Genomic DNA, 27,604 nt, shown 5'->3' with positions numbered 1-27,604 from the left:
GTTAAAGGTGTATGTTTGGAGCACGGCGTTGTACGGGTGCGAAACATGGACAGTGGCAGTGGCGGAAAAGAAAAGGTTAGAAGCGTTCGAAATGTGGTGTTATAGGCGGATGATGAGGATATCGTGGGTAGAAAAGGTTAGAAATGAAGAGGTATTGGAAAGCTGCTTGCGGAAACCTCCCATTTTTGAAAAATAAAAAACCCACTCCTGTTTATGATCATCATAAGGTTGTCAGTCCTAAGACTGGTTGGACACGCACCTCCACCCTGAGCTAATCTTCGCAAAGTAGCAGTGACAGTGTGCATCCCTGTCGGACTCCCTTCCTGATTTCTACTTGTCTTCTACAGTTCATCCCTGGAGTTTATTAAATCGGAACTGTTTATAGAGTTTTATTGTGCATGATCTTGTGATGCAGAATTCTAGGAATCAAGAACTCTTATTATTATTTATTTTTAAAGTGGTTTGTCCTGATTGTATTGACCTTTGTTTTAGCACAATTCCCTTCCCGTATGAACAAAATATAAATATTCTTAGCCAAAACCATAGGTTATATATATACACATACATGTACGGGAACACACATACAAATATTATCGTTTGTTGTTTGCATTTCCTTCCCAAGATGCAAAGTGAAATTTTCACATTAAGAAGCGTGTGCCTGTTTACTTTGGCCGACTGTACCAACGTTTCGTTAGTGTTTTGGACACACCGCAAAACTGCACACAGAGATGTAGGTTGGCAATAAACATTTGCCCTAAAATACGTGATTCAAGAGACAAATTATAACCCGCAGAGCAATGGTCAACGTAATCGGGAACAAAGAAGAGCCATTCCCTGGATTACAGGATCGCAGTTAATATGCTTTATCTCTGTCGATATCTTTGGCATTTACCTATTTTTTTTTTGACGCAGAGCTAAGTACGTAATAATATTTCGTCTAAAAAGAAAATGTGGCATGCCAAACATGCCTTCTTCACTTTGAAATTTAATAGGCGTTTTTTAGCTATTTTGCTTAGCTTTTAGTACATTCTCTACCTTTTCGAAATTTTGAAATTTTACGCACTTTTTTACATACTTGTAGCCGTTTATAGCTTAGAATGTCCTTTTTATCTCCTAGAAATTTAACGAGCGCTTTTTTATGTTTAAACTGTTTTCTTTATATTAGCGAATAGCAGTGCCGCACTGCATTTTTTTGAAGTCGCTCTCGAAAACTGTTGACACCATTAAATTCTACGCACTTTTTACACATCCTTCGTCTTTTGTACCTTAATATATCCTTTTTATCTCCTCGAAATGTAAGTTTTATGTTTAAATTATTTTCTTTATATTAGCGAATAGCAGTGCCGTACTACATTTTTCTGAACTCGCTCTTGAAAACTGTTGGCACCATTAAATTCTTCGCATTTTTTTACATATCCTTAGCCTTTTGTATCTTAATATATCCTTTTTATCACCTCGAAATTTATTGAGCGCTTTTTTATGCTTAAACTATTTTCTTTGTATTAGGGAATAGCAGTGCCGGACTGCATTTTTTTTTGAAATCGCACTCGAAACCACTTGTCATCATTAAATTTTAAAGTAGGCACTCATAATTTATTGGTAATAGGCAATATAAATAAGAATTTTGGAAAAGTCGTTTGTTATGATTAACGTCCTAATCAATCTTGTTCTGTTCATGATAAAATTTTTCTCTTGACAAAGCGTAATCCTTGTATAAGCGTTTGGTGGTGGATATAAATCTCCTCAGTCAGAATCGAAAACTGTTTTAATCCCGATTTAATAAATTCCAGGGATGAACCTTAGTCCATGAATACCGGTCAGATTTAGAATGTATTAGTCAACACACAGAAGCAGATGTTTGTCTATTGAGTTAATAAATTGCATTGCTTAAGCCGATTGATCGATACCCGGAATCCTGCTTCGTAGGCAGGATCAACTTCGTATCTTTCCCCCAACTGAATATGATTATGTGATTGCGTTGCCGGCTTAACAGTTCAAGAGGTCAAGGGTTTTGCTGTCTAATGAAGTCGCTCATTATCACGAATACAATCGATTGTAAATAAATATTAATCTTACAATGGTAAAAAAAATATAGAATAAAATTAAATTTAAACAAAAACGCTATTTCTTCTCAGAACTTTAAGAAGTTACTAGGAAAAGTGTGGAAAAATTAAGAATAATAGCTGGAAAGCATTGAATTGAAATCAAGCCTTATTTTCAAAATATTAGGAATTACGGAGCGTTCAAGTATTATGTAACGCAATTTTTGAAGATTTTTGACCCTCCCTCCCCCTTGTAACGCGCCGTAACGTTTTTCTGTACCCCCTCCCCCTCTCTAAACGTTACTTAACACTCAAGTGACCATTTTTACCAAAAAATCGCAAAAGTTATGTCGCGCAAATCGTATAACATCATTTATATGTTCTATAAACTTTTCTTTATTTTTTAGTTTTTCTTTAGTCGTTTTCCAAATTTCGTCGGCATTTTTTTGAGTTGAGAACAGCTGATGATACAAATCTCCCTCTTTTGAGGACATTACAGTATGAACACTATGAACTCACTTTAATAACACCGACTACAGCAATGTGCTTCTTCATAAACACTAACGGATACTGACAACGAAAACAACATTAAATGACATACAATACAATCGAGGGATTCCCCGTAAAACGTAAACGAAAAGGGTTGCCAACTTGGTAGTTTTAATACCCTAATTTTTTATTTAAAAAAAAGAAACAATGTTACGTAACGTGTTGTAAGAAAGACCCCCTCCCGCCTCTGTAACGCATCGTAACGTTTTACGAGACCCCCCCTCCCCCTAAATTGCGTTACGTAATACTTGAACGCCCCTTTACCGAGTTTGAATTAATTTCAGCGGTCCCATCGACCTTGTCATAAACGATACCTGAGGTAAGCAATTGTAGGAAACGTATTTCTTTTGTTTAATTTCAATTTTGGGAGACATACTTATTATTATTCATTTAAATACAAAATACGTATTAGTTGATTTGTTTTATCCTGTGGGTTCGCCATTTATAACAATACGTTTAACGCAGCTACTCGTTTCGGACAAAGCTCGTAAAATTGAAAACAAAGCATTTTTTTCGCATAAATCTTCTTTAGGCCTTTATGTGACAGATGCTTCCCCTGACTCTCAAAACAAATTTCATCTGAGATTACTACAACAAAGCAGCGTGCCCGCAAAGGCCATAACCGTCAAGATTAAATTTAGGGCGTCACGGATGGACCAATTTACCACAATTAAACTCGCAGTCTCGTTCAAAGCGGAAACTGATGGCTAGTACGTGGAAAACTTTTTCCTCTGTTGCTTTTAAATCGGTATACGCTCTCTCGCTGATATTGTACGTCGCTTTATAACATACAACACAGCACGTATAACACATTCGTACGTTAACAACTGGGTGTATGTTTGGAATGTTTGAAACTGAACGTAAATCCTTAGGTACATATTAACATGTTGATTTTTCCAGCAGTAAAAACGTTTTTAAAAGCGAAAATGGCCAACGGAAACACCCCCAAAATAAAAGCCATACTTTTATACAAGGTGTATCGAGGCAGTACAATAAAATTATATTTCTCATATCTAAAGTGCGCTATAGTTTGTCACTGATTTGTCGTTAATTTGTTAACAAATCCAAAAATTTATCGCTGCAGCCGGTGACTGGAAAAGAGACAAAATTCTATAGCCTAGTACCTTGCTAATACTACACACAACGTATCTCTAAATAGAAATGACGTAGAGAAACACTGTCAGGGCTATAATTTGTCATTTACTTATCGCTGATTGATGACACCCATTTTATTGCTAGTCCATCTTCGATTGAAGAACCGTCAACTTGACACTGCAAGAGGACCCTTCAATCGTTTTTCGTTAATCAATTCAAAGCCGGACTGGCAACAAAATGGGTATAAGTATCAACTGTTAGCGACAAATTAGCGATAAATTACAAACCGTATAGTATTTCTCTACGCCTTTTTTACTTCGAGATACGCTATGTGTACTGCTAGCTCTACAAACCTTCAATCGTTTTTTCGCTGATCAATTGAAAGCTGAACTGGCGACAAAGTGCGTAAAAGTATCAAATCTTAGCGACAAACTAGCGATAAATTACAATCTGTACAGTATTTCTCTACGCCTTTTTTACATCGAGTTGCTATGTGTAATGCTATCTTCACGACCCTCCAATTATTTTTCGCAGATTAACTCAATGCCGAACTGGCGACAAAACGGGTAAATGTATCAATTCTTAGTGACAAATTAGCGATAAATTTAAACCCGTACAGTATTTCTCTACGCCTTTTCTACTTCGAGATACGCTCTGTGTACTGCTAGCTCTACAAACCTTCAATCGTTTTTTGCTGATCATTTCAAAGCCGGATTGGCGACAAAATGGGTATAAGTGTCAACTGTTAGCGACAAATTAGCGATAAATTACAAACTGTACAGTATTTCTCTACGCCTTTTGTACTTCGAGATACGCTATGTGTACTGCTGTCTTCACGACCCTCCAATCGTCTTTCGCTGATCAACTCAATGCCGGACTGGCGACAAAGTGGGTAAAAGTATCAAATCTTAGCGACAAATTAGCGATAAATTACAAACGGTACAGTATTTCTCTACGCCTTTTTTACTTCGAGATACGCTATGTGTAATGCTATTTTCACGGCCCTCCAATTGTTTTTCGCTGATTAACTCAATGCCGGACTGGCGACCAAATGGGTAAATGTATCAACTCTTAGCGACAAATTAGCGATAAATTACAAACCGTACAGTATTTCTCTATGCCTTTTCTACTTCGAGATACGCTATGTGTACTGCTGTCTTCACGACCCTTCAGTCGTCTTTCGCTGAGCAACTCATAGCTGGACTGCCGACAAAACGGGTAAATGTATCAATTCTTAGTGACAAATTAGCGATAAATTTAAACCCGTACAGTATTACTCTACGCCTTTTTTATTTCTAGATGTGTAGTGCTAGTTTCAAAGCCCTTCAATCGTTTTTCGCTGATCAGCTCTAGGCTGGGATGGCGACAAAATGGGTGAAAGTGAATGTATTATTTTACAGTGACAAGTTAGCGACAAATTATAGCTATACAGTACTTTTCCACGCCATTTCTATTTGAAGATACACCGGTGTTATGCCAGCTTGATATGAAGCTAGCATTTTGTCTATTCTCCAGTAATTGACTGCAGTGACAAACTTTTTGATTTGTTAATAAATTAGCGACAAATTATAGTGAACTTTAGAAATGAGAAATATAATTTTGTCGAGCTAGCTTGATATATATTTTATATAATTTCCTTACGTTATTAATTCGAAGTTTGATTTTCACTTTTCCGATTCTGAACCAGTAAGAAATGTAAAACAATATTAAGTGTATTACGCTCGTATATATAAGTAGATACCTACAAAAATATTGTAAGTAGGTACATTTGTAATAAGTACGTCTTTGGAAATCTTCAGTAGTTGTACTTGACAGATGCCAACTACAATACACGTTATTTTGTAACGAAATGGCAACAGTCCGTTTATGCCAAGGAGAGGTGTCTTCAGAGCTCATGTAAAAGTAAAGAAGTGACCTTTTCGTGTTTTCAATGAAAATTTTAACAAAAGAAAAGCGCCCAAGCTTACATTGATCGTAACCTAGCGCGAGTACATTTTAGAGTGTAATTCTAAAGGAGAAGGACACGCCATAAAACTCGAAATAAATGATTATACGCGACAAAAGAAATGATGCGTCGTGAAATGATAATTTTCTTTTGTGTTGTCGTAAATTAGGGTTCTTCAGACACGTCGCAAATATTTTTCTTTAACAACAATGGAGTCGGGAGGCAAACAATTAGCGTCGGAGAGGAACGAACGGGGATGTAGTGTACGTATTTGTCTCTCAGTCTTCATTTAAAGTGCGAAGTTGGCGGCGCGACAGGCACAGCGCGACTCCTCGCTTCGCCCCTCATATTTACGACAAAACTTTACGGAAGATTTTCCAAGAACGAACCGACCAGCAGGATGCAAATGGGCAAACTTCCTAGATGCACAGAGGTTGTGTTTAATGCCGTTGTGTGCTTGAAAATTCAATTAGTTATAAATGGATTTTGCAATCTAGCCAAGAGAATTAATAAACAACCGTTTGCCTAAATTATCCAAACTTGCGCTCCATACTTGAAAACTAGGATGACTGTTTAATTGTCATAGGTATTTAACTGTTTATGGAATCGTTAGCATTCATATGGACATCTACAACGGTACTCAAAATTGACCCTCTTGACATCAATTCGTCTAATTAATTTGGGGTTGTTACAATTAATGTATTTTAAAATAGATATATCAACGATACGCCGAATCAATTACAACAAATTAATTCGATTTTAATAAAAAAGGTCAACTTCAAAACATCCCTGCACTTTTAGCCATGCGAACACAGTTACACAGTGACGTACCTACGTACGTACGGTTACTATAGGTTTATTTTATTTAACCCTCAATCAGCGTACACTGGTCGAAGTGTTTCCTAAAAGATGATCAAGATGCCCTACAATCGTCTGGTGTGGGCGGTACCTAACTGATCTTTACCAGGGTTAGCAGGTTTGGTACTATTACTCTCTCCCCCGGTATGCAGGGTGTACAACTTTAAACGACCGAGGCAGATAGGAGGATTTCCGACCTACGGCTCCCGTGTCCCTCATATACCAGTCTGGTCCGATGCCCGAGGGAAGAATCCAACACTCGGAAGCATATTAAGTAGTTGCACTCTGGCACTAGAAAACCGCCTTCCCCAGACCCTTACCATTCATGTGGATTGGCCTACTCCGGTCCCGTTTTATGAGTGTAATTTTCGCCAATCTCTACCACACATTTTTAGTATGGTTCCGGTCTTTTCCCACATTTCGTGGAATCGGTTGCGGGTGATCTTAGTTTTGAAGTGAACGTGGTGTAGTCTGCCACACAGGGTTCACTTTAGATACTAATAAAATTCGATGCTACACAAAGCACATGAGGATTTGGCTATCGCTATGGTACCTACTTTAAAATTCCAACAAGATTCATGTATTCGATCTTCACTCATATTTATCCGATAGTTCACTATTCCATTTAATTTAGGAAAGAATTTTTTGAACATTAATGGATCTACAATTACGGGAATTTCGACGTTTGATTATTTCTTTTTAGGGTTCCGTAAGTCCAAATGAAAACCAATCACAGACGTATAACATAAATAAATTTTGAACATGGGTGTAACTTTTGGGGGGTCAATAGGAAATTAAAAAAAAGTTTTACAAACTGTACCGTATAACATGCAAGGGCTTGTTGTAAGGGTCTCAAATATATATACTTTAAAATAAACAGTTGTAAAGTTATTTAAGAACATCTATGAAAATTGACCATTCCCCCCACCGTACAAATCGAGTATCGAAAATTTTCCCGCTCTTTTTCCGAGTATGTTTTAAGACTTCCCGCAAAATTAGTTCCCAAAACGTATAATTACAATATTACAATTAAAAAAATATTTTTTTGTGGTGTNTTGGAGCATACGTAATCCTAAAATGTAGCATCGTACTACAGATGGCGTTTACCGCGCCATTTGTGGTATTTTCTAAAACGCGCTGTTAAGACAGCAGGTAAAAGTTGGTCTGTGTTCTGTCGGAGCTGTCTACGACGCGCTGATGATATCCAAAAAGATCGAAATCGCGATCCGCGTCTGGCAGTTTTGACCGAATACAAACCACTTTGAATTATTTTATTCGATTATGGTAACGTACCTATCACGTTGAGGTTGGCTACGCCGGGATTCGTTCTCAGCAAATAGATATCCACACAAGTGGACCTTGTTGGAGCATACGTAATCCTAAAATGTAGCATCGTGCTACAGATGGCGTTTACCGCGCCATTTGTAGTATTTTCTAAAACGTACTGTTAAGACAGCAGGTAAAAGTTGGTCTGTGTTCTGTCGGAGCTGCCGGCGACGCGCTGATGAGATCCAAAAAGATCGAAATCGCAATCCGCGCCTGGAAGTTTCGACAGAATACAGACCACTTCGAATTATTTTAAAACAATATTGTGTTTACAAATTTACGTTTGCAGTTTCAATTTATGAGAGAAGGTGTTTTTTTTCAACTACAATGTTAAATTGGTTCTCGGGTTAGGGTTCCGTACGTCCCAATGAAAAACGGAACCCTTATAGGATCAGTCGTGTGGCTGTCTGTCCGTTTTTATACTTTTTAATTAGGTGAGATAAATGCGAAATCCACGCATTCAGATACGTTTGTATGCACTTGGTTTAAAGAACAAGTGATTAAAAGTTCCAATTTCAATTATGATCTATGCCGGTTTATAGCGGCATTCATTGAAAAGTTTAAATGCTGTGAATAATACGTGTCGATATTGCGGACGGTTCTATCCGATTTTTTTCTCATCTTCTTTCCCTCTCTGGCTCTTTCTGCCTCTGTGCTCTAATTGTAAATTTTAAAACTGATGCAAAAATAAAACAAAAAATGCGCATTTCAAATCTCCAAATGAAATTGTTCTGTTGGCATTAATCACAAATTCCCCAATTGTTTTATATTATATCTAACAACGGTTGGTACAGCGCTAATTAATTAAACGCCTCCCTAAACCATTTAATTAATCCACTTTATCGATTGCAGTATTTGCATATTTTCGAAACGGTATAATAAAAAGTTCCTGTCAATTAGACAATATAAAAGGATTCCGAATAATATTATCTGACGCGATTAAATTTTAATTGATACTCCGAAAATANATGTAGTTGAAAGTACTCATTATAATTTCCTTAAATCTCTCGTTTTTCTTTCGCCACATGTCCACTGCAGGCACATCGAAAATGCCCCGAATATAGATCGCATGCGGCATTCGTTTGTAACAAAATGTCACTTCCTTGAGGATGATCCATGTTTAAGTGGTCGTGCAATATTCGTGGTAATTTCCCGAAAATTATCGTATCTATTATCCGCTGTATGATGTTTGAATGATCTTTTAATTGTGAACATTGTGAGATATTGTAGTGCAACTAATAATTCTTTTTTACCCAAAACTATGGTTTTTAATTTTTTGTAAAATAGTTTTGTTAAAACTTCTTCAATTTGACGCATTAGTATTAGTTGGGTACCTACGTACGTAGCCGACAATTGTAATTTAAAATCAATTACAAATAAATAATGAAAAACAAATACAGTCAAAACCGTTTACTACGACATCGTTTAGAACAACATACCGGTTATATTGACCAATATCATAGGTCCCGGCTGAATTGTGTTAGACCGCCTTATAAAAACATTGGTTGTTACGACATTGCTTGTTACGACATATCGCTTTAAGCGACTACATTTAACTGTTATTTTCGGAGAATTATATCTGTTAGAACGACCAGCTGTATTGTAAACATTTGAATAGGTAACAGTACCCACATTTGGTACAGTAAATGACCGCTAAGATCGCAAAAGTAAACAAAAACGTGTCGAGTTTAGGGTCTATTGTAATACTCAGAATAACTGCTACTGAAGCTAAGGAGTTTATTGATGCAGATAACTCTATTGCAATTTGTGCACCAGCTACGGAAGATGATATTGCATAAGAAGTTCAAGAGGAAAATGACGAACAGGAAGAGACTGAAGAACAATTTACAGTGCCAACTTTGAATGATGTTCTTAATGTTGTCAGTGTATTACGAAAAATTGTTCTTTTTAATGAACAGTTTCACGTGCAAGGAAATTATGCCGATACATTAATTAAAATTCAACAGGAACTACATGGTGCGTACGCACGACACAAGTGTTCCAAACAGACTAAAATTACAGATTTTATTAATATAGAAAAATGATAATGTTATGTACATAATGCCTTTTTATTATACGTTTTATGTGAAATAAATAAAATGTAGTTTTATTTTATAAATGAATGTATTAATCAAACATTCAATAAAAGGTATTAGGTACTTAATAACGTCACCGGTTGTTACGACTATCGGTTTTTACGAGTAGTCCCTTCGGTGTCGTTATAACAGATTTTAACTGTACTAAGGAATTGTCATATTTTTTGACCACGGAAACCAACTTCCAGAAATACGTTTGGGAAAGTACCAAATATATCGGGGATTCACAGATATGGCGCAACTGCAAAGGCGAAATATTTTAATAACAATGAACATTCGTTTCTATAAGTGAAGGTTTAGTTTGCTAACAGGATGTGATGGCATATGTGGTGCTCAGATTAAGGAATACCTAACTATCCTTCATGCACTAAATGTCAAAAAGGCGAACTGTTATTATAATTACTGTGCATTTTTTTAACGAAATTTTCTTTCTTCACATAGAGTGAACATATAATTAGTAAAAGAAAAGCTTTGTGGGTGTGGATGAACAAGTTGCTTTAATAGATATTTGAGACTGAAAAAAAGAGAGAGAGAAAGTGTTGCTGCAAGACGTTCCGACATGATTCTGTTTCATCGACAGTGTCAAGCATTAACAATATCTTTTATAAAATTCTGTTGTTTTTTTAATACTCTAACTAACCAAAAAAGATGCTTGATCTTTTGAGGATTCTTTAATTAATTACATAATATTTCGGTTGTTAATTGATGAGTTTTTGAAGTGAAACTTTTTTACGCACGGCAGGCTAAGTTCGTTTCGTGCGAGTTGCTATGTAACGAAATCATGCAACGGATATCTCGTAGTGGGAATCGCTTGAGCCGTGAGCGCGCTTCAATGCAACGTTCGTTACAGGCAACTCCGGCATGTATAGTGTAAAATTTAAATTCATACTGTACAAATAGTACCATTAAACCAATTCCTTAACCCCTATCCCGGTATGTTTGTGTGTTTGAAGATGTTTCACTTCAGTAGCGTGTTGTATAATTACACGTTGTATTTTTTTTAATATTTAAAGGATTGAATACAATGAATTACTGCAGCTTAAATTTTTCATTAAACATAACAATAAAGTATTTTAAAGGTTAAATCATATTATGCACTACAGTAATTCATAAAATTTTTGTCGCGTTTAAAAATGCGTTTAAGCACAAAATCGATAAGCAGAATAATGGTAATTCCTCAGCGTACAGCCACACACAGCGAGAACAAGCGGAATTATTATCCTTGGAGGACTATGTGTCGCTTTCAGCGTAAGCCACAAGGGTACTGGCTGAACTTGCCTTTCATTGCGCAGCCTTATTTAGTTTGTAGCATCGTTGTTCTGGTTCATTAGCTGAAATTAAGCTTGCTAATGCACTGCTTGTTGTCGACATTATTTGTCATTCTGATTTTCATACTCCCTGGTTGAGACACAGACATACATACATACATACATACGTACATACTACACACATATAAATACGTTCACTTGTACTGAAGATTAATAATTTCACGTGCTCTCATGTACCTACATGTGGGTGTGTGTGTACGTCTTATTTGGCATGAAAGCACATTACCTATGTTTAGTAAATACATTGACAAGCTCCTTTCAATATACCTACTAGATTGAGAAATGTTCCCTGGATGTGTATGCGGTAAACGTGATCGAAATTGTAATTACTCAGTTGACAGCAAGTATGTGGCCTACTTTTGTTCAACCGTCAAAGTAAGTGGGGGTTGCGCGGGGTGCAGCTCCAGAACCCGTTTCCATTACCGATAACTTTCTTCTCGTCGATCCCCGAACATGTTAAGAATTTTTGTCATTGTTTAGAATTCGCGAAATGCTTAACCTCGGAAACTAAAACAAATCCGCTTTAGGTACTTCCGAAACAAAAAGTTTCGTAGGTAAGGGACGAAATGCAAAGTAAATTCTTTTTGTTGCGCTCTAATTAAGAAATAGGCAATCGCCAACATAAACCGCGTGCGACATTAGTTCATAGCACTGCTTCATCATTAATCCCTTCATTTATTTGTGTTGTTGTGGAATATTCGTGATAGTTTCCCGAAATTTCTAGAAGTTTTGTTCTATATGACCTGCGTCATTTTTCTGTCGATTTCGGGTGCATCAAAAATACCGCTGGTATAGATCGCATGCGGCATTCGTTCATAACGCTGTTCCTCCTTAAGATTGATCCACCATCCATCCACTTATTTATGTAGTTGAAAGTACTCATTATAATTTCCTTAAATCTCTCGTTTTTCTTTCGCCACATGTCCACTGCAGGCACATCGAAAATGCCCCGAATATAGATCGCATGCGGCATTCGTTTGTAACAAAATGTCACTTCCTTGAGGATGATCCATGTTTAAGTGGTCGTGCAATATTCGTGGTAATTTCCCGAAAATTATCGTATCTATTATCCGCTGTATGATGTTTGAATGATCTTTTAATTGTGAACATTGTGAGATATTGTAGTGCAACTAATAATTCTTTTTTACCCAAAACTATGGTTTTTAATTTTTTGTAAAATAGTTTTGATAAAACTTCTTCAATTTGACGCATTAGTATTAGTTGGGTACCTACGTACGTAGCCGACAATTGTAATTTAAAATCAATTACAAATAAATAATGAAGGCAATTAATTACCATGTATATATAATAAGACAGAGGCCTGTATTTCTGTAATTCAAAATTTAGCAAGCCCTCAAGTATGTGCTGTAGGTCACGTACAAAGATTTTTGATGAAAATAAAATAACAATATAAAAATGTTGCTGATCGAAAATTTGCCGAAACTTCCTGCTGTGAGCCGCGATTTACAAAGAAGTGACATAGTGTATTTTACTTAAGAAACTTCCGAATTGTTATTTGTAGTAAGTACATTTTTAAATCAAGCATTACAATTAGTACAAAACTAAATACAGTTTTTATAGTTATCATTAATTAGTCGGTGGTCTATTACGAATGTCATAGTAAGTAATTTAGATTTTATTATCTGTTAATATCTCCGAGAGTAAAATAATTCCATTAGCATTTTTTGGAATTTTAGTTTCTTTAATGTTGGTTGTCACCCCCCTCACACCCTTTTGCACCTACTCCACTGCTTTTGTAGTTGCCTTTTCCAGAATATTTCTTTTCCGATGTACCTTTTCTTTCCTTCCATATCTATTTAAGGGAAATACTTTTTTTCATATTACTTTTAATGCGTGGCGGGCGGTAAAGCGTTTTTCGTTCTATTTTGAAATGTGCACTAAAAGGGGATGTAATATTTATCTTTCGTTCTTCTTTTTACTATACATTTACGGATTTGCCACGTAGGTCCTTTCGACTGGTTTTTATTGAAATAATGTTGACTTAGGTACACATTAAATATTTATCATATCGGCAGAGGTTTATCCATTCAAACTTTTTTTAAAGATGTCAAAAATTTATACTTTTAAGGCATATTTAGAGGAGAGATCGGGTTCTATTATAGCGTCTGTTTGGTTGTACTAGATACTTTTTTTTAAAGTATTTTGAATTTAAGAAACAAATTTTAGATTGTAGGTATTTTNGTTTATCTTGTTAATTATAGACGTTTACCGTATTTTGTAACACTTATTGTAATAATAAATAAGCAAGCCAGACAAAGGCCCTGACAGGTACTGACCGACGATAATTAAAAGCGCACATTTTCGAAATAAAAAAAATTACTTGTATCTTTATCCATGGTGGAGACGTTTCTCATTAGGATATGTAGTTGTAAAAGTACTTGCGGCGCTGCCTGTAAATACCCCTGAAGAAAAAAGTACAACTCGATGGTTCGGGGTTCGGACAACTTCTGCAAACTTTCATTTTGCAATTCTTTATCGTCAGTTCTAACGCCTTCTATTGACCAGAAAATCTTCTCGGCGAACCTAACGTTGAAACACATAAAACGAGGACTTTATTTATTAGTTTAGGTATAGTACATCTGGTAGCATTATTGTTTTTTTTTTAATTATAATAACATAATAAATAAAGCAATATTTCATTGTTCGTAAAGTACTGCAAATTCTAGAAATTATTAGTGCTATCAGCACAGGCCAAAGTAGTATTACGTAAATGAAAGTTAGTATCAGCAATTTCACGATGTATTGCATACCTACTTTTTTCCTTTAAATTTTAATCATTGATTACTATAAATCTATTAAAAAACCATAATGGCCGACATCTGTAACAATGCGACAACAATTGAAAAAGAATGATGGCCGACATCAGTGACAATGCGACAACAATTGAAAAAGAATGATGGCCGATAACTACAACAATTACAGAAGAATGATGGCCGACAACTACAACAATTAGAAAAGAATGATGGCCGACACTACGTCATAGTGGAGCAATAAAAATGGCAGGGGGCAGGGGGAAGAACTAGCTTATTTAATTAATTTTCATTTTTTTATCCAACCGTAGGAAAATGTTGTAAACTGCTAATAATACTTATTTAAAATAATTAATAACAAAATGTATATACAGTTTCCAAAAAGTGTTTTCAGGCAGTAAGTGGAAACCGTAAAAGTTTTTTAAAACTTTTGTTTTTCAACATTTTCATACAGTTGCTGCCATCTTCAGGTCGCTTTCGTAAGTCTAAATGACGAAGAAAGAGTAATATGCGGAGGATTTCTATTTGATTCGTATAATTGAAATGTACAATATGCAGATTCCAATAAAAGTACCGTGGGTTCCAATGTTTACAAATATTGGTTTGGATTTATAACAGCAGAGACTAGTAAGCAAGAAGACGAGACATGAACGAGAATAAACGGCCTTGAAAAAAATGAATTGCAAGTTGTAATCATAGTAGGTAGACCTGTGTAATAATCAACGAACAGTCAGTTGATGGTCAAATTGCGTTTTGGCCAAAATGTTTTGTGTATTAAGTGTGATAACGAAAGTAACATAATGGTGTGTAAATAACAAAAATGTAAGTGCAAATTTTCAGTGCTCGTCAATATCAGCTGTGAGAATGTCACGTAGCTGTCACAAAGGCTATGTACAAGAAATGCAGAAAATTAGCTTTAAATCGTACGTTTCCTATCAATTTAGTTTTTTTGGTAGCATGACACAGTTATTATTATCTTTCTAAACCACATTACATATTTTTGTGGCATATGATGGTTAATTAGTTATAGCCTACATAATCAACAATTCCTTTGTTTTCATTGTGGAATGTAATGTTTTGATGTTTCACTATCCCTCAAAATTATTGTTTACTGCTTAAAATACATGCTGATACTCTCAAGGATTAATGAACTACATGTATTTACTCATTACTTTATCTCCATTTTAAAAATACACAATGTAATTCTTAAAAACCATGTTTGTAGTAGTTTAAATTATTGCAGACTTATTTTAGATTATAAAATTAGTGCCTTCCTTCAATGAGAATGCTTTGAGAAATTGTGAAGATGTTGTACGTATTCCATGTTGATGCAGGAACTATGATCACATTTGACATGAGCCTGGCCTTTGAAAAGTATGACATTATATATTATTTAATTATGGCTTCTTTTAAATATAAATGTGTTATGATGGTTTCAGTGTTAGTAATTTAAAACAGTACATTGAAAAGGTTTGCAAAATTCCATCAGAGAAGCAAGTACTTCTAGTCAGTGGAGGTGATTGCTTAGATCCAGATACTCGTGTTAATTTGTATTCTGCAGGTACTGACACAAACCCCATATACCTTTTCAGTAAGTCAGTTATAGAGTCTAAATCTCCTCCATGCTCCATCATTGATTTAGGATTAGATGCAGGTAATTTTTCTATTTTGTACTGTTGTTTGATTTTATAAATAATAAGCACAACTACTATATATGATTATTCCAGATTTAATACAGAAAGCCGGTGATCTGCAAAATTTGCCACCAAAAATAGACACTGTAAATCAAAGAACACATTTAGCACAAAGATTTCATGAATCTGCAAAGGAACAGGCAAAAATATGTGATGATCTTGTACATGATCAGCACCTGCAGCAACAAGGATGGGCAGCTGTGGTAGCAAATTTAGAGGACATTACAGCCCTATTTAAAAAGAGGACAGAAGTGTTTGAAAAAACTTTCCTTGAATTTACAAACGAACGCGAAACTTATCTTAATTTCTTACAACAGTAAGTTTAACACGTTTTCCTGATGATATTTAATTTCTAAAATGTCTAATGCTTTCTAAATTTAGTATATTAAATAAATAATTATTATTAAATGTATTTTCAGTTTTAATGAAGATTTGCAAACATTGGCAAAAATACCTGTATTGCCTCAACTGTTAGAAATCTGTGAGGAAGAAAATAAATCTGCAGAAGCTGAAGAATGCACAGAAAATAGTGATGAAGCTGGTAAAGAAGCAAAGACAACAACATTACTGGAATGGATATCTGCATCTGATAATAAAAGTTCAATGGATCAATTTTTTGAACATTGCTCAAAAGGTTTGGAGCAAGTAAGTTTTTCTGTTCTACATATTATTACAAAAATTGTTATTTTAAATACTCAATATTGATTTCCTGTGTTTATTTGATAATCATTGTAAAAGTAATTATTGCACTTGGAATTTTTATTCTAGTTTAGCGATGAATTATTCAAATCTCTTCATGAAGAAGTGGAACGAGCCATAGAGTCTTCAGAGAAACCTGATATGAAAGAAGTAAAAGGTCTAGGCGATCGATTATTTGGCTTGGATCAGCTAATGTGTGAAGCAAAACGTATTGTTCAAGCACAAGCAGACCTAGCACAATCTTTCTTGCAGGTATATAGTTATTGTGTAAATAATTTAGAGCAAAATATTTACCATTAATTTAAACGGTTTTGAATCGTATTTTAATTTTTTAAGTTTAATTTCGGTATCTTAATACTTCTAGAACCAGGCAAGAGCCAGTGTAATTGGAGACAGTTCGATCCTGCCAGATTTATGCTTGTCTCATCAAAAACAGTTGCAAGTGATGATCCAGAACCACCAAAAGTTGTTCGACATTCGCAAGAGATGTACGAAGGCGAAAGAGGAACTCAGACTGAACCTCTATCATCGTTTAAAATGGGTTACTTATGTTCAAAGTGTGATGCTTGAAACTGATCAAAGACTAGTAGTTTACCATGATAATTTGAAGAGATTGAGAGAGAGTTTGGAAGCACTGCAACAGATTCATTTGGCGCCAGCCACATATCTCGCTGCTGTGGCGGAAGTTGTTAGAAGAAGAGCGTTTTCTCAAGCTTTCCTTGCAGTAAGTTCATTTTAATCATTCATAAAAAAATTGTCACTAGCTGAATGTGGTAAAAAACTTTAAATTCAATGATAAAGACGGACATAAATTATTTATCTTTCTATTATGGAAAGCCAGTGTGTGGTGAAATAAAAATTTTATATGTTTGTGTTTTATTGTGTATTTTTACCTCAAAATACCATTAAACAATATTGCTTTTCTGAATTATTTGCTTTTAACTCCCTTCTTTTTGAAAAATGTTATAAATGTAATAAAAATATTTTAGTGGGCATCTGAACTTGCATGTCACTTACTCACCATCCACAATGAAGAAGTTGCTCGCCGAAAAGACTTTCAGTCCCAGTTTGATGGTCATTTTCTGAATTCTCTCTTTCCTGGTATGAACGATATGCCTCCTCCTTATGCCACTCAAGCCCCTTCGATTTTCGATTCGAGTCTTCCAAAACTCAACGTCGAAGACATTGAAGAGCTGAAAAGAAAGTTGCCAGATTTAGGTGAAAATTTGGGTGTGCCAGACATCTCAGCTATCACGAATTTTTTCATGATAAAGTCACTCGTCAAAGCTGAATTAGATAAGGCAGATGGTCGTGCAATAGAAGAAAAGTTGGTACAAGTTGTGACAGAAGTAGGACTGGCTAGCAATTTAGATCAAAATCTATTGAAACCAGCTGATAGTGAAACATGCCTTGCACCTCATGCCATACCTCTTCTAAAGGATTTAGATAAGTAAGTTTTATTGTTTTGTATTAATACTTATTGATTTCTCTGTTTTAATAGTAGGTACAATTAAAATTTAAACTGTTTCATTTAGATACAGCGTGTATTATATGTTAAGTGAAATTAAGATTTTTCAATAGGGGTTGTGAATCCGAAACCGACACAGAAGAGTTCGAGAAAGTTGGGCAGAGTCCACTTGAACTTCACTTCGACAAAGACGTGCCTTCTGGACGCGCACGAACACAGGACGTTGCAACGCTGACAGAGGTTGGTGAGAAACCGCTTTTTCCCCCGAGAAAACCTCCCCGAACTTTCCTAAAATTCCATCAAAACTCGCAAAGCACCGACACATGTTCAAGTGCTAGTCACTCGAGCAACATGGGTTACAGTCTTATGAACACGGGTGCTAACATTCCGACAAATAACAACAGCGCCAACACGCAACTGCAAAGGACACTGAGCTCAAGTGGCAGTCACAGCAACACTGAAAGTTTTACTAACATCAAAAATCCATCACTGGAATCGATTGACGAATTGGCTAGTTTAAAAAATTTTAATTCGAATACTGAGAGTTGTTTTAATTCTCATCATCAGCAAAGTTTAGCTTGCGGATATGATAACAGTGCTCCACCCATTTCTTCGAAATCCGTTGTCTCACCCTCAGTCCTTCAAAGTCCTATCAAAAACGAACATATCTCCCCCATTTCGCCTATACAAGGCTGTCAGCCCGCGAACGAGTTCGTCACTGACGAATATTACATTGACGAGAGTTTGCCTTCGAGCTTGAGCATTGAAACCGGCGGACACAGTCAAGGGGAATTTGTTAGACAACTAGACAACGCCAACAATGTCGTGGCGTTGCTGCAGGTACATCATAAAAAAAGTAATGTTGTCTTCTTTGTAGCATTTCGTTTTTTTTTTCTTTTTATAAATTTTTGCTTTATTTTTGATTTTATTTGAAATGCCTGATACACAAATTCCCTTTGTTAGTGTAATATGAGGTCCTTAGTTTCTCCTTGTAGGCAATTTTCACTTTTTCAGTTCGCTTGTTACTGCCACTTGAGTATATTATTTGTTGCATGCTTCATAATAGTTTTTGCGAGAAATGAGTGGAAAAATAGACTACCATAATAATATTACATTATAAAAAATAAACTTAGAATAAATCATTATTATAATGGATAAGAAGGCTGAAACAGAAATGGAAGAAAATTTTTTAACTTATGATTAAAGTTTTAGAAATATTCTGTCCTTTCAAAAACAGAGTAGCTACACCTTTAAAATAATAAATATCTAATTCATACCCTTTAAAACAGAACAGTGATAATTTCGTTTTTATTAGGACAATTTAGAAACATCACGAACCGAACAAGATAAATTGCGGTCTACACTTCTCAAGATGTCCGGTTTAGTGAGTCAAACGCTTGCGCAGTTAAGATCCGAACTAACTGATTTAAAAAATTTCTTTTTGTTGGAAAAAGATCATATTGAGGTACAGCATAATAACATGGGGGCTCTGTATAAAAATTTTAGCGAAATAAAGAATATTGAAGTAAAGGAGGCTTTAGGCAAGCTTTCAACAGAATATGAGTCGGAATTAGAGGAGCATAAAAAAACTGCAACACTCAAAACCAACGAAATTAATGATCTGCAAGCTCAAATATCTCATTTGGAGTCTACATTGTCAGAGGCACAGAAAAAGCTGTCGGTTACAACTAAAGATTTGGAAGAAGTAAAAGATGAAAAATCATCGGAATTGCAAGATGTTATGTTACAAATTGAAAAATTAAAGGTGGAAAAAGAGCAGAGCATTAAAGAAATTACAGATAAACTAAATAGGGATCATAAAGATGAAATAGACAACATCCGATCTCGTTTTAAATTAATGTCTATTGCCAAATTAGATCGTAGCCCCACTGAACCTTTGGAAAGTCCCGATCATGATTTCAAAGAACCTCCTAGCCATGAAGCGTTAATTTTACAGATAAAACAGAATTATGAGAACGATAAGGCAAAAGCTATTAAAGAAGCTATTGAACTAGAGTCAAAACGATGGGCAAAAATTTTAGATGACAAAGTAAAGGAACTTAGTAATAAATTCGAAAATGAGAAACAAAAACTCGTTGAGGAGGTTGCGAAAAAAATATCAGAAGATAAGGACAAAATGATTGATGTCCTTAGAGAACGGGAGGCGAATTTAAATCTTGAATGCATCAAATACAAAAATACAATCCAACAGTTGGCCGAAAACGAAACTGAAAGACAAAACGAAGAACTTGAAAGTAAAATAGAAAAGTTGAGGAACGAGAATGATAGATTAGAAATGGAACTGTGCTTAGAGAGATCGAAGAAAACCGACGAAGGTATACAAGACATGGGTATTTCCGTCTCAGTTGCAGAAGGTAATTTGTAACTTTAATTATACTTATTCTTTTTTTTTTGAAATTTAAATTTAACAGAAGTTTGACAAAATTGAAACATAAAACATTATATAACATCATTCTCAAGAACTCAAATTATGGCAATTTACATTTCTTATTCATTATTTACAGGAAAAGTAGATGTAGCTACGAGTCCCATGGCCAAAAAAGATAAACTTTCTAAAAGTCAAATGTTGACCGGAAAATCAGGAAAATTAAACGTTGATTCGGTTTCGTTCGGTGATACCGTTGCTATCGTTTGGGACGAAGAGCATGAGAATTACGTTATCGTCCAAGACAGCGAAAGTCTGTATTTTTTACACTCGAATTGCATCGAACCTCTTGGTTTGGCTAAAAAGGGAGAAAAGCGAATTGCATATTGCTTTGGAATAGTAACTGAAAAAGAGCATTGCAAAGCTAGAAAGGTTAGTAAAATGAAATTCGTCTGTCAAGAGCAATAAGTTCTTAGTAAGCAGTTTATTGAAACTCCCATACGTAGATCTTTCCAGATTTTTTAATTTGGTTTGCATATAAGCTGCAACATAGATTAAAATTGATAAGTAGATACCTTTTTAAATCCGTTGTCAAATATTTAAAACACCACAGTTAGCACTAAATATCAGTAGGTGGCGATATAGTGCTCATGACATGACCTGTTTGCCCCTTAACTTAAACATTTACTTTTTTTTAGTCAAGCAATCGTTACAAAGTTCCCCAAGACACCACATTTTATCGTTTGAAAGTGGTGCCGCGGTCAAAAAGTCGTGAACGAGTTGCTCCCATGACCCAAAGTCAGGTCGTAGAGCAAACGGTTGCCGCAGTCGAGGGTCAAAGTTCATCAAAAGTGTGCCAGTCGTTGCCCCCTACGCCTGTTAATGTTCAAACATTTTCTGTTGAAGAGTCGATACAGTGTTTAAAAGACGCTATGGAAGAACCATCATCATCATCATCATCTGCAGTTCCCCAAGGTAACGACGACAGAATAAAGGATGAAAAGAAAGATAGAGATGTTAAGAAGGAACAAACCAACGTTACTCGGTAGGTTACCATCTTTTACAAATTAATGAAAATAATTCTAATATTATAATAATATTAATAACAAATAACAATAGGTACCATTGTAAATAGATATCATTTCATTTATATAGGAGTTTATATATGACGAAACATTTTTTAAATAAAAAAGCAGATGACGAAAGTCTGTCAATATTATACATATTGCATATATAGAAGATTGTTATTGTAAATTACAGTACGCAAATTTATCATTACTTTTGTAGTTACTTAAATTGTGATTTTGTGATATTTTTAGTTTCCTTTTTTTAAGTGACAGATCGTATATTTTTATTTACTGTCCCAGTCCATTCAGTGGCAGTTGACATACTCATTTTTATTATTTTGATAGTCTTCCAGTCAAAGACTATTACTACACAATATGATAAGATTGAATTTTCGGGTCAAAGTCTAAACAGGTTGTGGCAGAGTGTCAGTGGTTTATAGCTGCTGCAGAAATTTTAATTTTTATATTCTTTTTATGTACATTATTGTTTTGCTTAGGGTTTTTTAAATACACTTGTTTCTTTTGCTTGGGTAGTATGAATGAACATTTGGAACATTTCTCTTCCTCTCGTTATAAATTTACGTTAACTTCACAGTAACAACCGAGTAGTGGGGTGCCATATTTTCTATTTATTAAATCCTCAACAGTCTAAAAAAAGTTTTTTCTGAAGATATTTATTCTCAATTATTTGTTTGTTTTTCAAAAATAAGCAACTAGTGTTTGAATTAAATATAGCATTGCAACCCAAAATTTCACATAACGTAAAACGTTTTTAGATACTAAAGGTACAGTTAGAGATGAACAATATGATTACTCCTTGTTTGCTATAATTTTTACATTCATCTTTAAATTTACAAAGATTTAAATTATTTTTTTGTGGTCTTAAATGATCTTTTAATCTCATTAACATATATGTATTAATTAAAACTTTAAAAGGCAAGACATTTTTGTTGATATTTAAAAAAATAACTGTCTAAGAAAGTTGGTTACCCCAATAAAACACTATTCAAGAAATTTTCGATACCTATGTATTTGGAGTGCTGTACAATTTATTTTCGACTTTTCATTTCCAACTGATTTCTCTTCGTAGAAAAGATTTTTTTAAATTGATTTACTATTGTCATTATGAATGTTATTTTCTTTAACAGTTATCACATCCCTTGCATTTGTGAAGGGAAATAATACGTATGTAAAAAGTTCATTGCGAATGAAGCAAATGTGTAGGTTTCATATTTCTGTGACATGTATGCATGCAATGTTCTTTTAATGCTATGGTCACACGAATTGTATATAAATATTATACGAAATTCAAATTATGACGTTTATGCTATCTTAGATTTGTTAAACTAGGCGTTTTTGTTTACTCTTTCCATTTTTAATACAAGCACTGCAAACCTGCTTAAATTTTTTATTCTAAGAGAAACGGAATAATAACAAATATTTTAATTAACATTGTAAAATATGAACTTTTATACATTATTAATGTTTCAGCCGAAAAGAAATGGTTTTTATAACACCTAATAAGACAAGTACTATTAAAGTGACATTTTTTTTACAGCGATATCGCAAATTTTTCGATTTTTCAATTTTCGTCCCTCCTGTTGCGAAAGTCCTATTTTTTTAAGTAGTTTCTTGAAGAACTGGATCATGAGGCATCCTAAAAATATTTTGAGCCAACTAATATTAATTAATTTTAATTGTAATATATATATAATTTTTTTATTCGACACGTAGAAACTAGGAATGAAACTTTAAAGCCAGCAGTTACAATCAAATACATAATTGTATTTAAAAATATTTTCTAATAAGCTATTCCAACAAACAAAAAAAAAATTAAAACCACAATAAATGCTTATAATTATTGATTAGTAAGTAGAGAGTAATTATAGCCAAAATGTTAATTTATTTAATTTTTTTCACTGTCTTACAATTATTAGTGCGTGTGCATTTTTATTAACCAACGTTCTACATAGATATATAACAATTATTATTAAAAAGAAACTTATTATTGCTTGTAAGATACAAACTCTCTTCTAGCAGGGTTAAAAAAATACTTTGTGGTTTTTTCTGGAGTTATTTCTAGTGAGTTTAGATATAAGTTATATAATATTGTTTTTATATCGCAAAAAAAGTGGTGTTATCTCCTAATAAGACTGTAAGATACTTTTGCAACATGCAAAATCGTCAAAGGACCTTTTTAAAGATCATTCAACAACTGTACTTTTATTAAAAGAACAAAAAAAAAAGGCAAGAATGTCATCTTTTATTTCCTACAGTCTTATTATATTGATGTTAGTGATCTAATAAATCAGACGTTTAGCAGGACAAGTTTAAAATTGAAATTAAATAAGTAACTTCAAATGTGATTTAGTTTAAGCATTGTTGAGTAGTTTTGTTACTGAAAGTGCCGAATTGTGACTTTGGTATTAGAAATTAATTAGTCGTAAAGGATTTAAGTTATTCTAGCAATTATAGCCGAAATATGTATCGTACGATAATTTAAGCGTTTACTACTACTATTATTACTTTTTTTTGTACAATGTGTGGACATTACCGTGAATGTATACTTGTGCGCGTGTTTAATTGGAATGCTATTCTAGTTTGTTTTTTTTTTTCATCATCATCATTATTATTATTGAGCCCTGTTTTGCAATGTAACTGTGAAAAATTTTTATAAATGCAAATGTGCAATAAAATTATAAAATCAAAAACACTGACCATTTTCATTATGTAATTTATTTACTAACCCAGTAGATATAGTTGGTTCATATTTGTCGTCCAGTTTTTGTCTCTTAAGTTTTAAAACGAGTTTGCATGCTTCATTATTTGGTATGACAATTTCATTTTTAAATTAGAAAAGTTGATTTCCAGTTCTTTATGAGAACATATACGTATTTTTTGGTGTCTGCAGAAACCTACCTGCTTCTGTTTATATGGTGTATGTATTCAATTTTGAGGGGGTGGAACCAGTTTTAATTAGAAAAGATTAAGCGCACCATATAAAAATTTCTAAGTGACTTTTAGAGTAGTTAGGGCTGTCCTAAGCAAAGGTGGGGGGAGTGTGTTTGGTAAGAGACTATTTTGAAGCATATTCAGGAATGGGGGCTTTGTTGGTTAATAGGTACCTGAGCAACATGGTATTTACTGTTAAAAAAATTGAGTTCTGCATTTTGAAGCACCTAATTTGAAACTAAAGCAGGTAATCCAATCTTAAAGAGTAAACAAGAGGTAAGTGAATAGAACATTATTTCTAAAGGGTCAAAAATGCTGAAAAAACACGTTCGAGGGAGGAGGTTCATGGATAAATATTTTCTACCTGCTTCTGTTTATATGGTGTTTGTATTCCCTTGTAAATTTTGAAGGGGATGGAACCAATTTTAATTAAAAAAGATTATGCACACCATATAAAAATTTCTAACTGACTTGGAGTAGTTAGGGCTGTCCTAAGCAAAGGTGGGGGGAGTGTGTTTGGTAAGAGACTATTTTGAAGAATATACGGGAGTGGGGGTTGGTTGGTTAATAAAGTACCTGAGCAACATGATATTTATTGTTAAAAAGATTGATTTCTGCATTTTGAGTACCTAANGGGGATGGAACCAATTTTGATTAAAAAAGATTATGCACACCATATAAAAATTTCTAACTGACTTGGAGTAGTTAGGGCTGTCCTAAGCAAAGGTGGGGGGAGTGTGTTTGGTAAGAGACTATTTTGAAGAATATACGGGGGTGGGGGTTGGTTGGTTAATAAAGTACCTGAGCAACATGATATTTATTGTTAAAAAGATTGATTTCTGCATTTTGAGTACCTAATTTGAAGCAGGTAATCCAATCTTAAAGAGTAAACAAGAGGTAAGTGAGTAGAACTTTATTTCTAAAGGGTCAAAAATGCTGAAAGAACACGTTATTCGAGGGATGGGGTCCATGGATAAATATTTTCTTCATCTATCACATTTCAACTGGTTCCTGACTTATCTGACTCTAAACCAACCCTTATATCCTTTATATATTATTACTATTTTTTATTTATTTTTGCTTCATTCCCATACTCCTCTAACAATATCAATATCGTTATCATTTTATTTAAGATATTTAACTTTCACTGAACTATTTAATTTAATTGAAACCAGATATCTTACTATTCCCAATGCCCATAAAAGGGTACAGTGTACCTTATAAAAAAGGCACCGATACTACTGAGGTTTTCGGGTCAATTTTTCTTAAAACTCAATATCACATTTATTATTACAAATATGTACATTTATACAACTTATTATATTTACAAGGAATGTTACAACTATGAACTAATTTCAAAGATCATTCGAAAGCAGCAGTACTTTTTATAAAAAAGGCACATTAAAAAGGCAAAAAGTGCTGAAATACTGGCAACAACATTTATTACTTTCAATTAAAAATGGATGGTATTTCAGCACTGCCACTGTAATGATAATTACGTTAATAATTATTGCCTCGGAATATCGGTCAAAGAAATAAATTCGTCACTACCGAAATGCAAATTATTGCTCGGAGGCGGAAAATTATTGACTGTACGAAAATCGAATTCGTTTACAGAATTTTCGTTGCCGAATTGTTTACCTTCGCATGCAAGTAGACTAGAATAATCAATATACTGAGGAATATCAACAAATTTATCAGTCGTTTCGCTATGTCTAACATCAAAGTTGCAGTCGTCGAATCCTTGAAGATGCGCTTCCAGTCTGTTATTAGTACAAACGTCGTGAGATTTATTAGACAAACTCAAATAGTCTAATTCGATAAAATTTTGTGAACCCATATTTTGTGTCAAGTCGTACCGATTTTCACAACCGACATGTTCGTATTTCATCCTTTGCGGAAAATCGTATTGATTATTATGGATTAAATTCTCACTTCCGGTTCCGTCAGGTGATTCCGGCATATTAAACCTACTACAGGAACTGTTATTGCTATCGTCGTTAGTGAAATGGTTCCAGTAATCCTCGGTTTTAAATTCTCTGTGGATGGTGCCACTTCCCAAGTCCAGAAGGGTTGGTGGCGAATGGGAACTACTCGTATTATTTACGTGGTGGTTGAAATCCGATCTCAAAGGTTGGTCCAGTTGAAATATTTCTTCTGGTTGGAATATGTCGGCTGGAATATTGGCAAAATCACATTGGGAGTTTATACTTGTTTCAAAGTCAACTGGGAGCGATTGGGTTGACGTGGATTCTTGAGTCCAGTAGGAATCCAGAAGCTGAGGTTGTTGGTAAGACACTGGGGAATGGTTTGAGTACTGCTGATTATTACTTGAGAACGCCTGAGGGATGTTACACATACACTCAAAGGGGGGACAGGAACATGAATAACCTGGAAAAACGCAGAAATTTATTTAAATATATNAGTAATCTAATCTAGGTCTACCTCTACCCCTCCTAACTCCTGTTTCTGCCTCTAATATGTCTCTGACTAGACCTTCATGCCTAAGAAGGTGTCCTACCAACCTATCTCGCCTATTTTTTATTGACTTCCACAGAGTCCTCTGTTCTCCTATTCTTTCTAATACCTCTTCATTTCTAACCTTTTCTACCCACGACATCCTCATCATCCGCCTATAACACCACATTTCGGGGCTACTTATGTTAGGAATTAAAAGTCTTGTTATACATTACCTTTTTCTTGGTCCGCTATTAATGGAGGTGGTTGAAAATTTTTTAGAATATTGTTTCCTTCTCTTGACGATCGTATGGTAGGCTCCCGAAGGGACATTAACTGTAACAAAAATAAATATTACTTGCCGAAGATTTCGTAGATGAAGGTAAATAAAACTGATAAACAGGCTTCGGATAATTATGCATTAAAAAAGTACAAAATATGCATGCAAATATGCATTTAAAATATTAACTATATGCATTTAAAGATGCTTTCAAATGTCGTTTTTTAGATTGAAATAAAACAAGTTTTAAGGGTTATATTTGTCTATTTACAATTTTACATATTTTTGCTATTACATTTTATTATAGATAATATGATATAATAAATTTTCAAATATAAATTTACGGCGATTATCAGATAAAATATTTTTAATTTCTGAAAAACATCTTTTCACGTCACAGGAAACTATAGGAGCAAATGGTAAATTAACTACGTCCGTAATATTCAAATTATTGGGAGCAACAGCATCAGTTTCTTCCTCTTGTAAAACCTTGCAAATGTTTTTTAAATTTTGATATCCCGTATTTTTTGCTATACTGACGACAGTTTATTAGCAAAACTGCTATTTTTTAATTTATTTAATTTATCAAAA

At 34.3% G+C, this 27,604-nt stretch overlaps 2 protein-coding genes across 7 annotated transcripts in view; one reads left to right on the top strand and one right to left on the bottom strand.

The window, feature by feature from the left end:
- Nucleotides 1–14,630: 14,630 nt before the first annotated feature.
- On the top strand, nt 14,631–24,025 carry LOC108745072 (RB1-inducible coiled-coil protein 1). 6 transcript variants are annotated; one of them, XM_018481132.2, is made up of 14 exons: nt 14,631–14,933; nt 15,265–15,384; nt 15,450–15,664; nt 15,738–16,020; nt 16,124–16,349; nt 16,473–16,655; nt 16,768–17,127; nt 17,393–17,853; nt 17,985–18,111; nt 18,439–18,711; nt 19,187–20,246; nt 20,397–20,689; nt 20,956–21,302; nt 22,816–24,025. In XM_018481132.2, exons 2-14 carry the CDS (start codon nt 15,317–15,319, stop codon nt 22,946–22,948), a joined length of 4,029 nt encoding a protein of 1,342 aa, XP_018336634.1. In that variant the 5' UTR covers nt 14,631–14,933; nt 15,265–15,316; the 3' UTR covers nt 22,949–24,025. The 6 variants fall into 6 exon arrangements, with proteins under 6 accessions (XP_018336634.1, XP_018336630.1, XP_018336633.1 ...); XM_018481128.2 differs by lacking the exon at nt 18,439–18,711 and having other exon boundaries at nt 14,632–14,832; nt 17,973–18,111; nt 22,816–24,024; XM_018481131.2 differs by lacking the exon at nt 18,439–18,711 and having other exon boundaries at nt 14,632–14,933; nt 17,973–18,111; nt 22,883–24,024.
- A 1,553-nt stretch (nt 24,026–25,578) lies between these two features.
- Nucleotides 25,579–27,604, bottom strand: part of LOC108745001 — a 10,030-nt gene continuing 8,004 nt past the window's right edge. The window contains exons 2-3 of the mRNA XM_018481000.2: nt 26,970–27,080; nt 25,579–26,667 (exon numbers count right to left, since the gene is read on the bottom strand). Coding sequence (XP_018336502.2) covers nt 25,784–26,667; nt 26,970–27,080 — 995 coding nt within the window. The 3' untranslated portion in view covers nt 25,579–25,783. The remainder of the gene's footprint in view (nt 26,668–26,969; nt 27,081–27,604) is intronic.

Source organism: Agrilus planipennis, unplaced genomic scaffold (genome assembly GCF_000699045.2).
Source record: "Agrilus planipennis isolate EAB-ADULT unplaced genomic scaffold, Apla_2.0 scaffold39, whole genome shotgun sequence".
Classification (NCBI taxonomy): domain Eukaryota; kingdom Metazoa; phylum Arthropoda; class Insecta; order Coleoptera; family Buprestidae; genus Agrilus; species Agrilus planipennis.
This window is presented reverse-complemented; position numbering and strand designations above follow the sequence as displayed.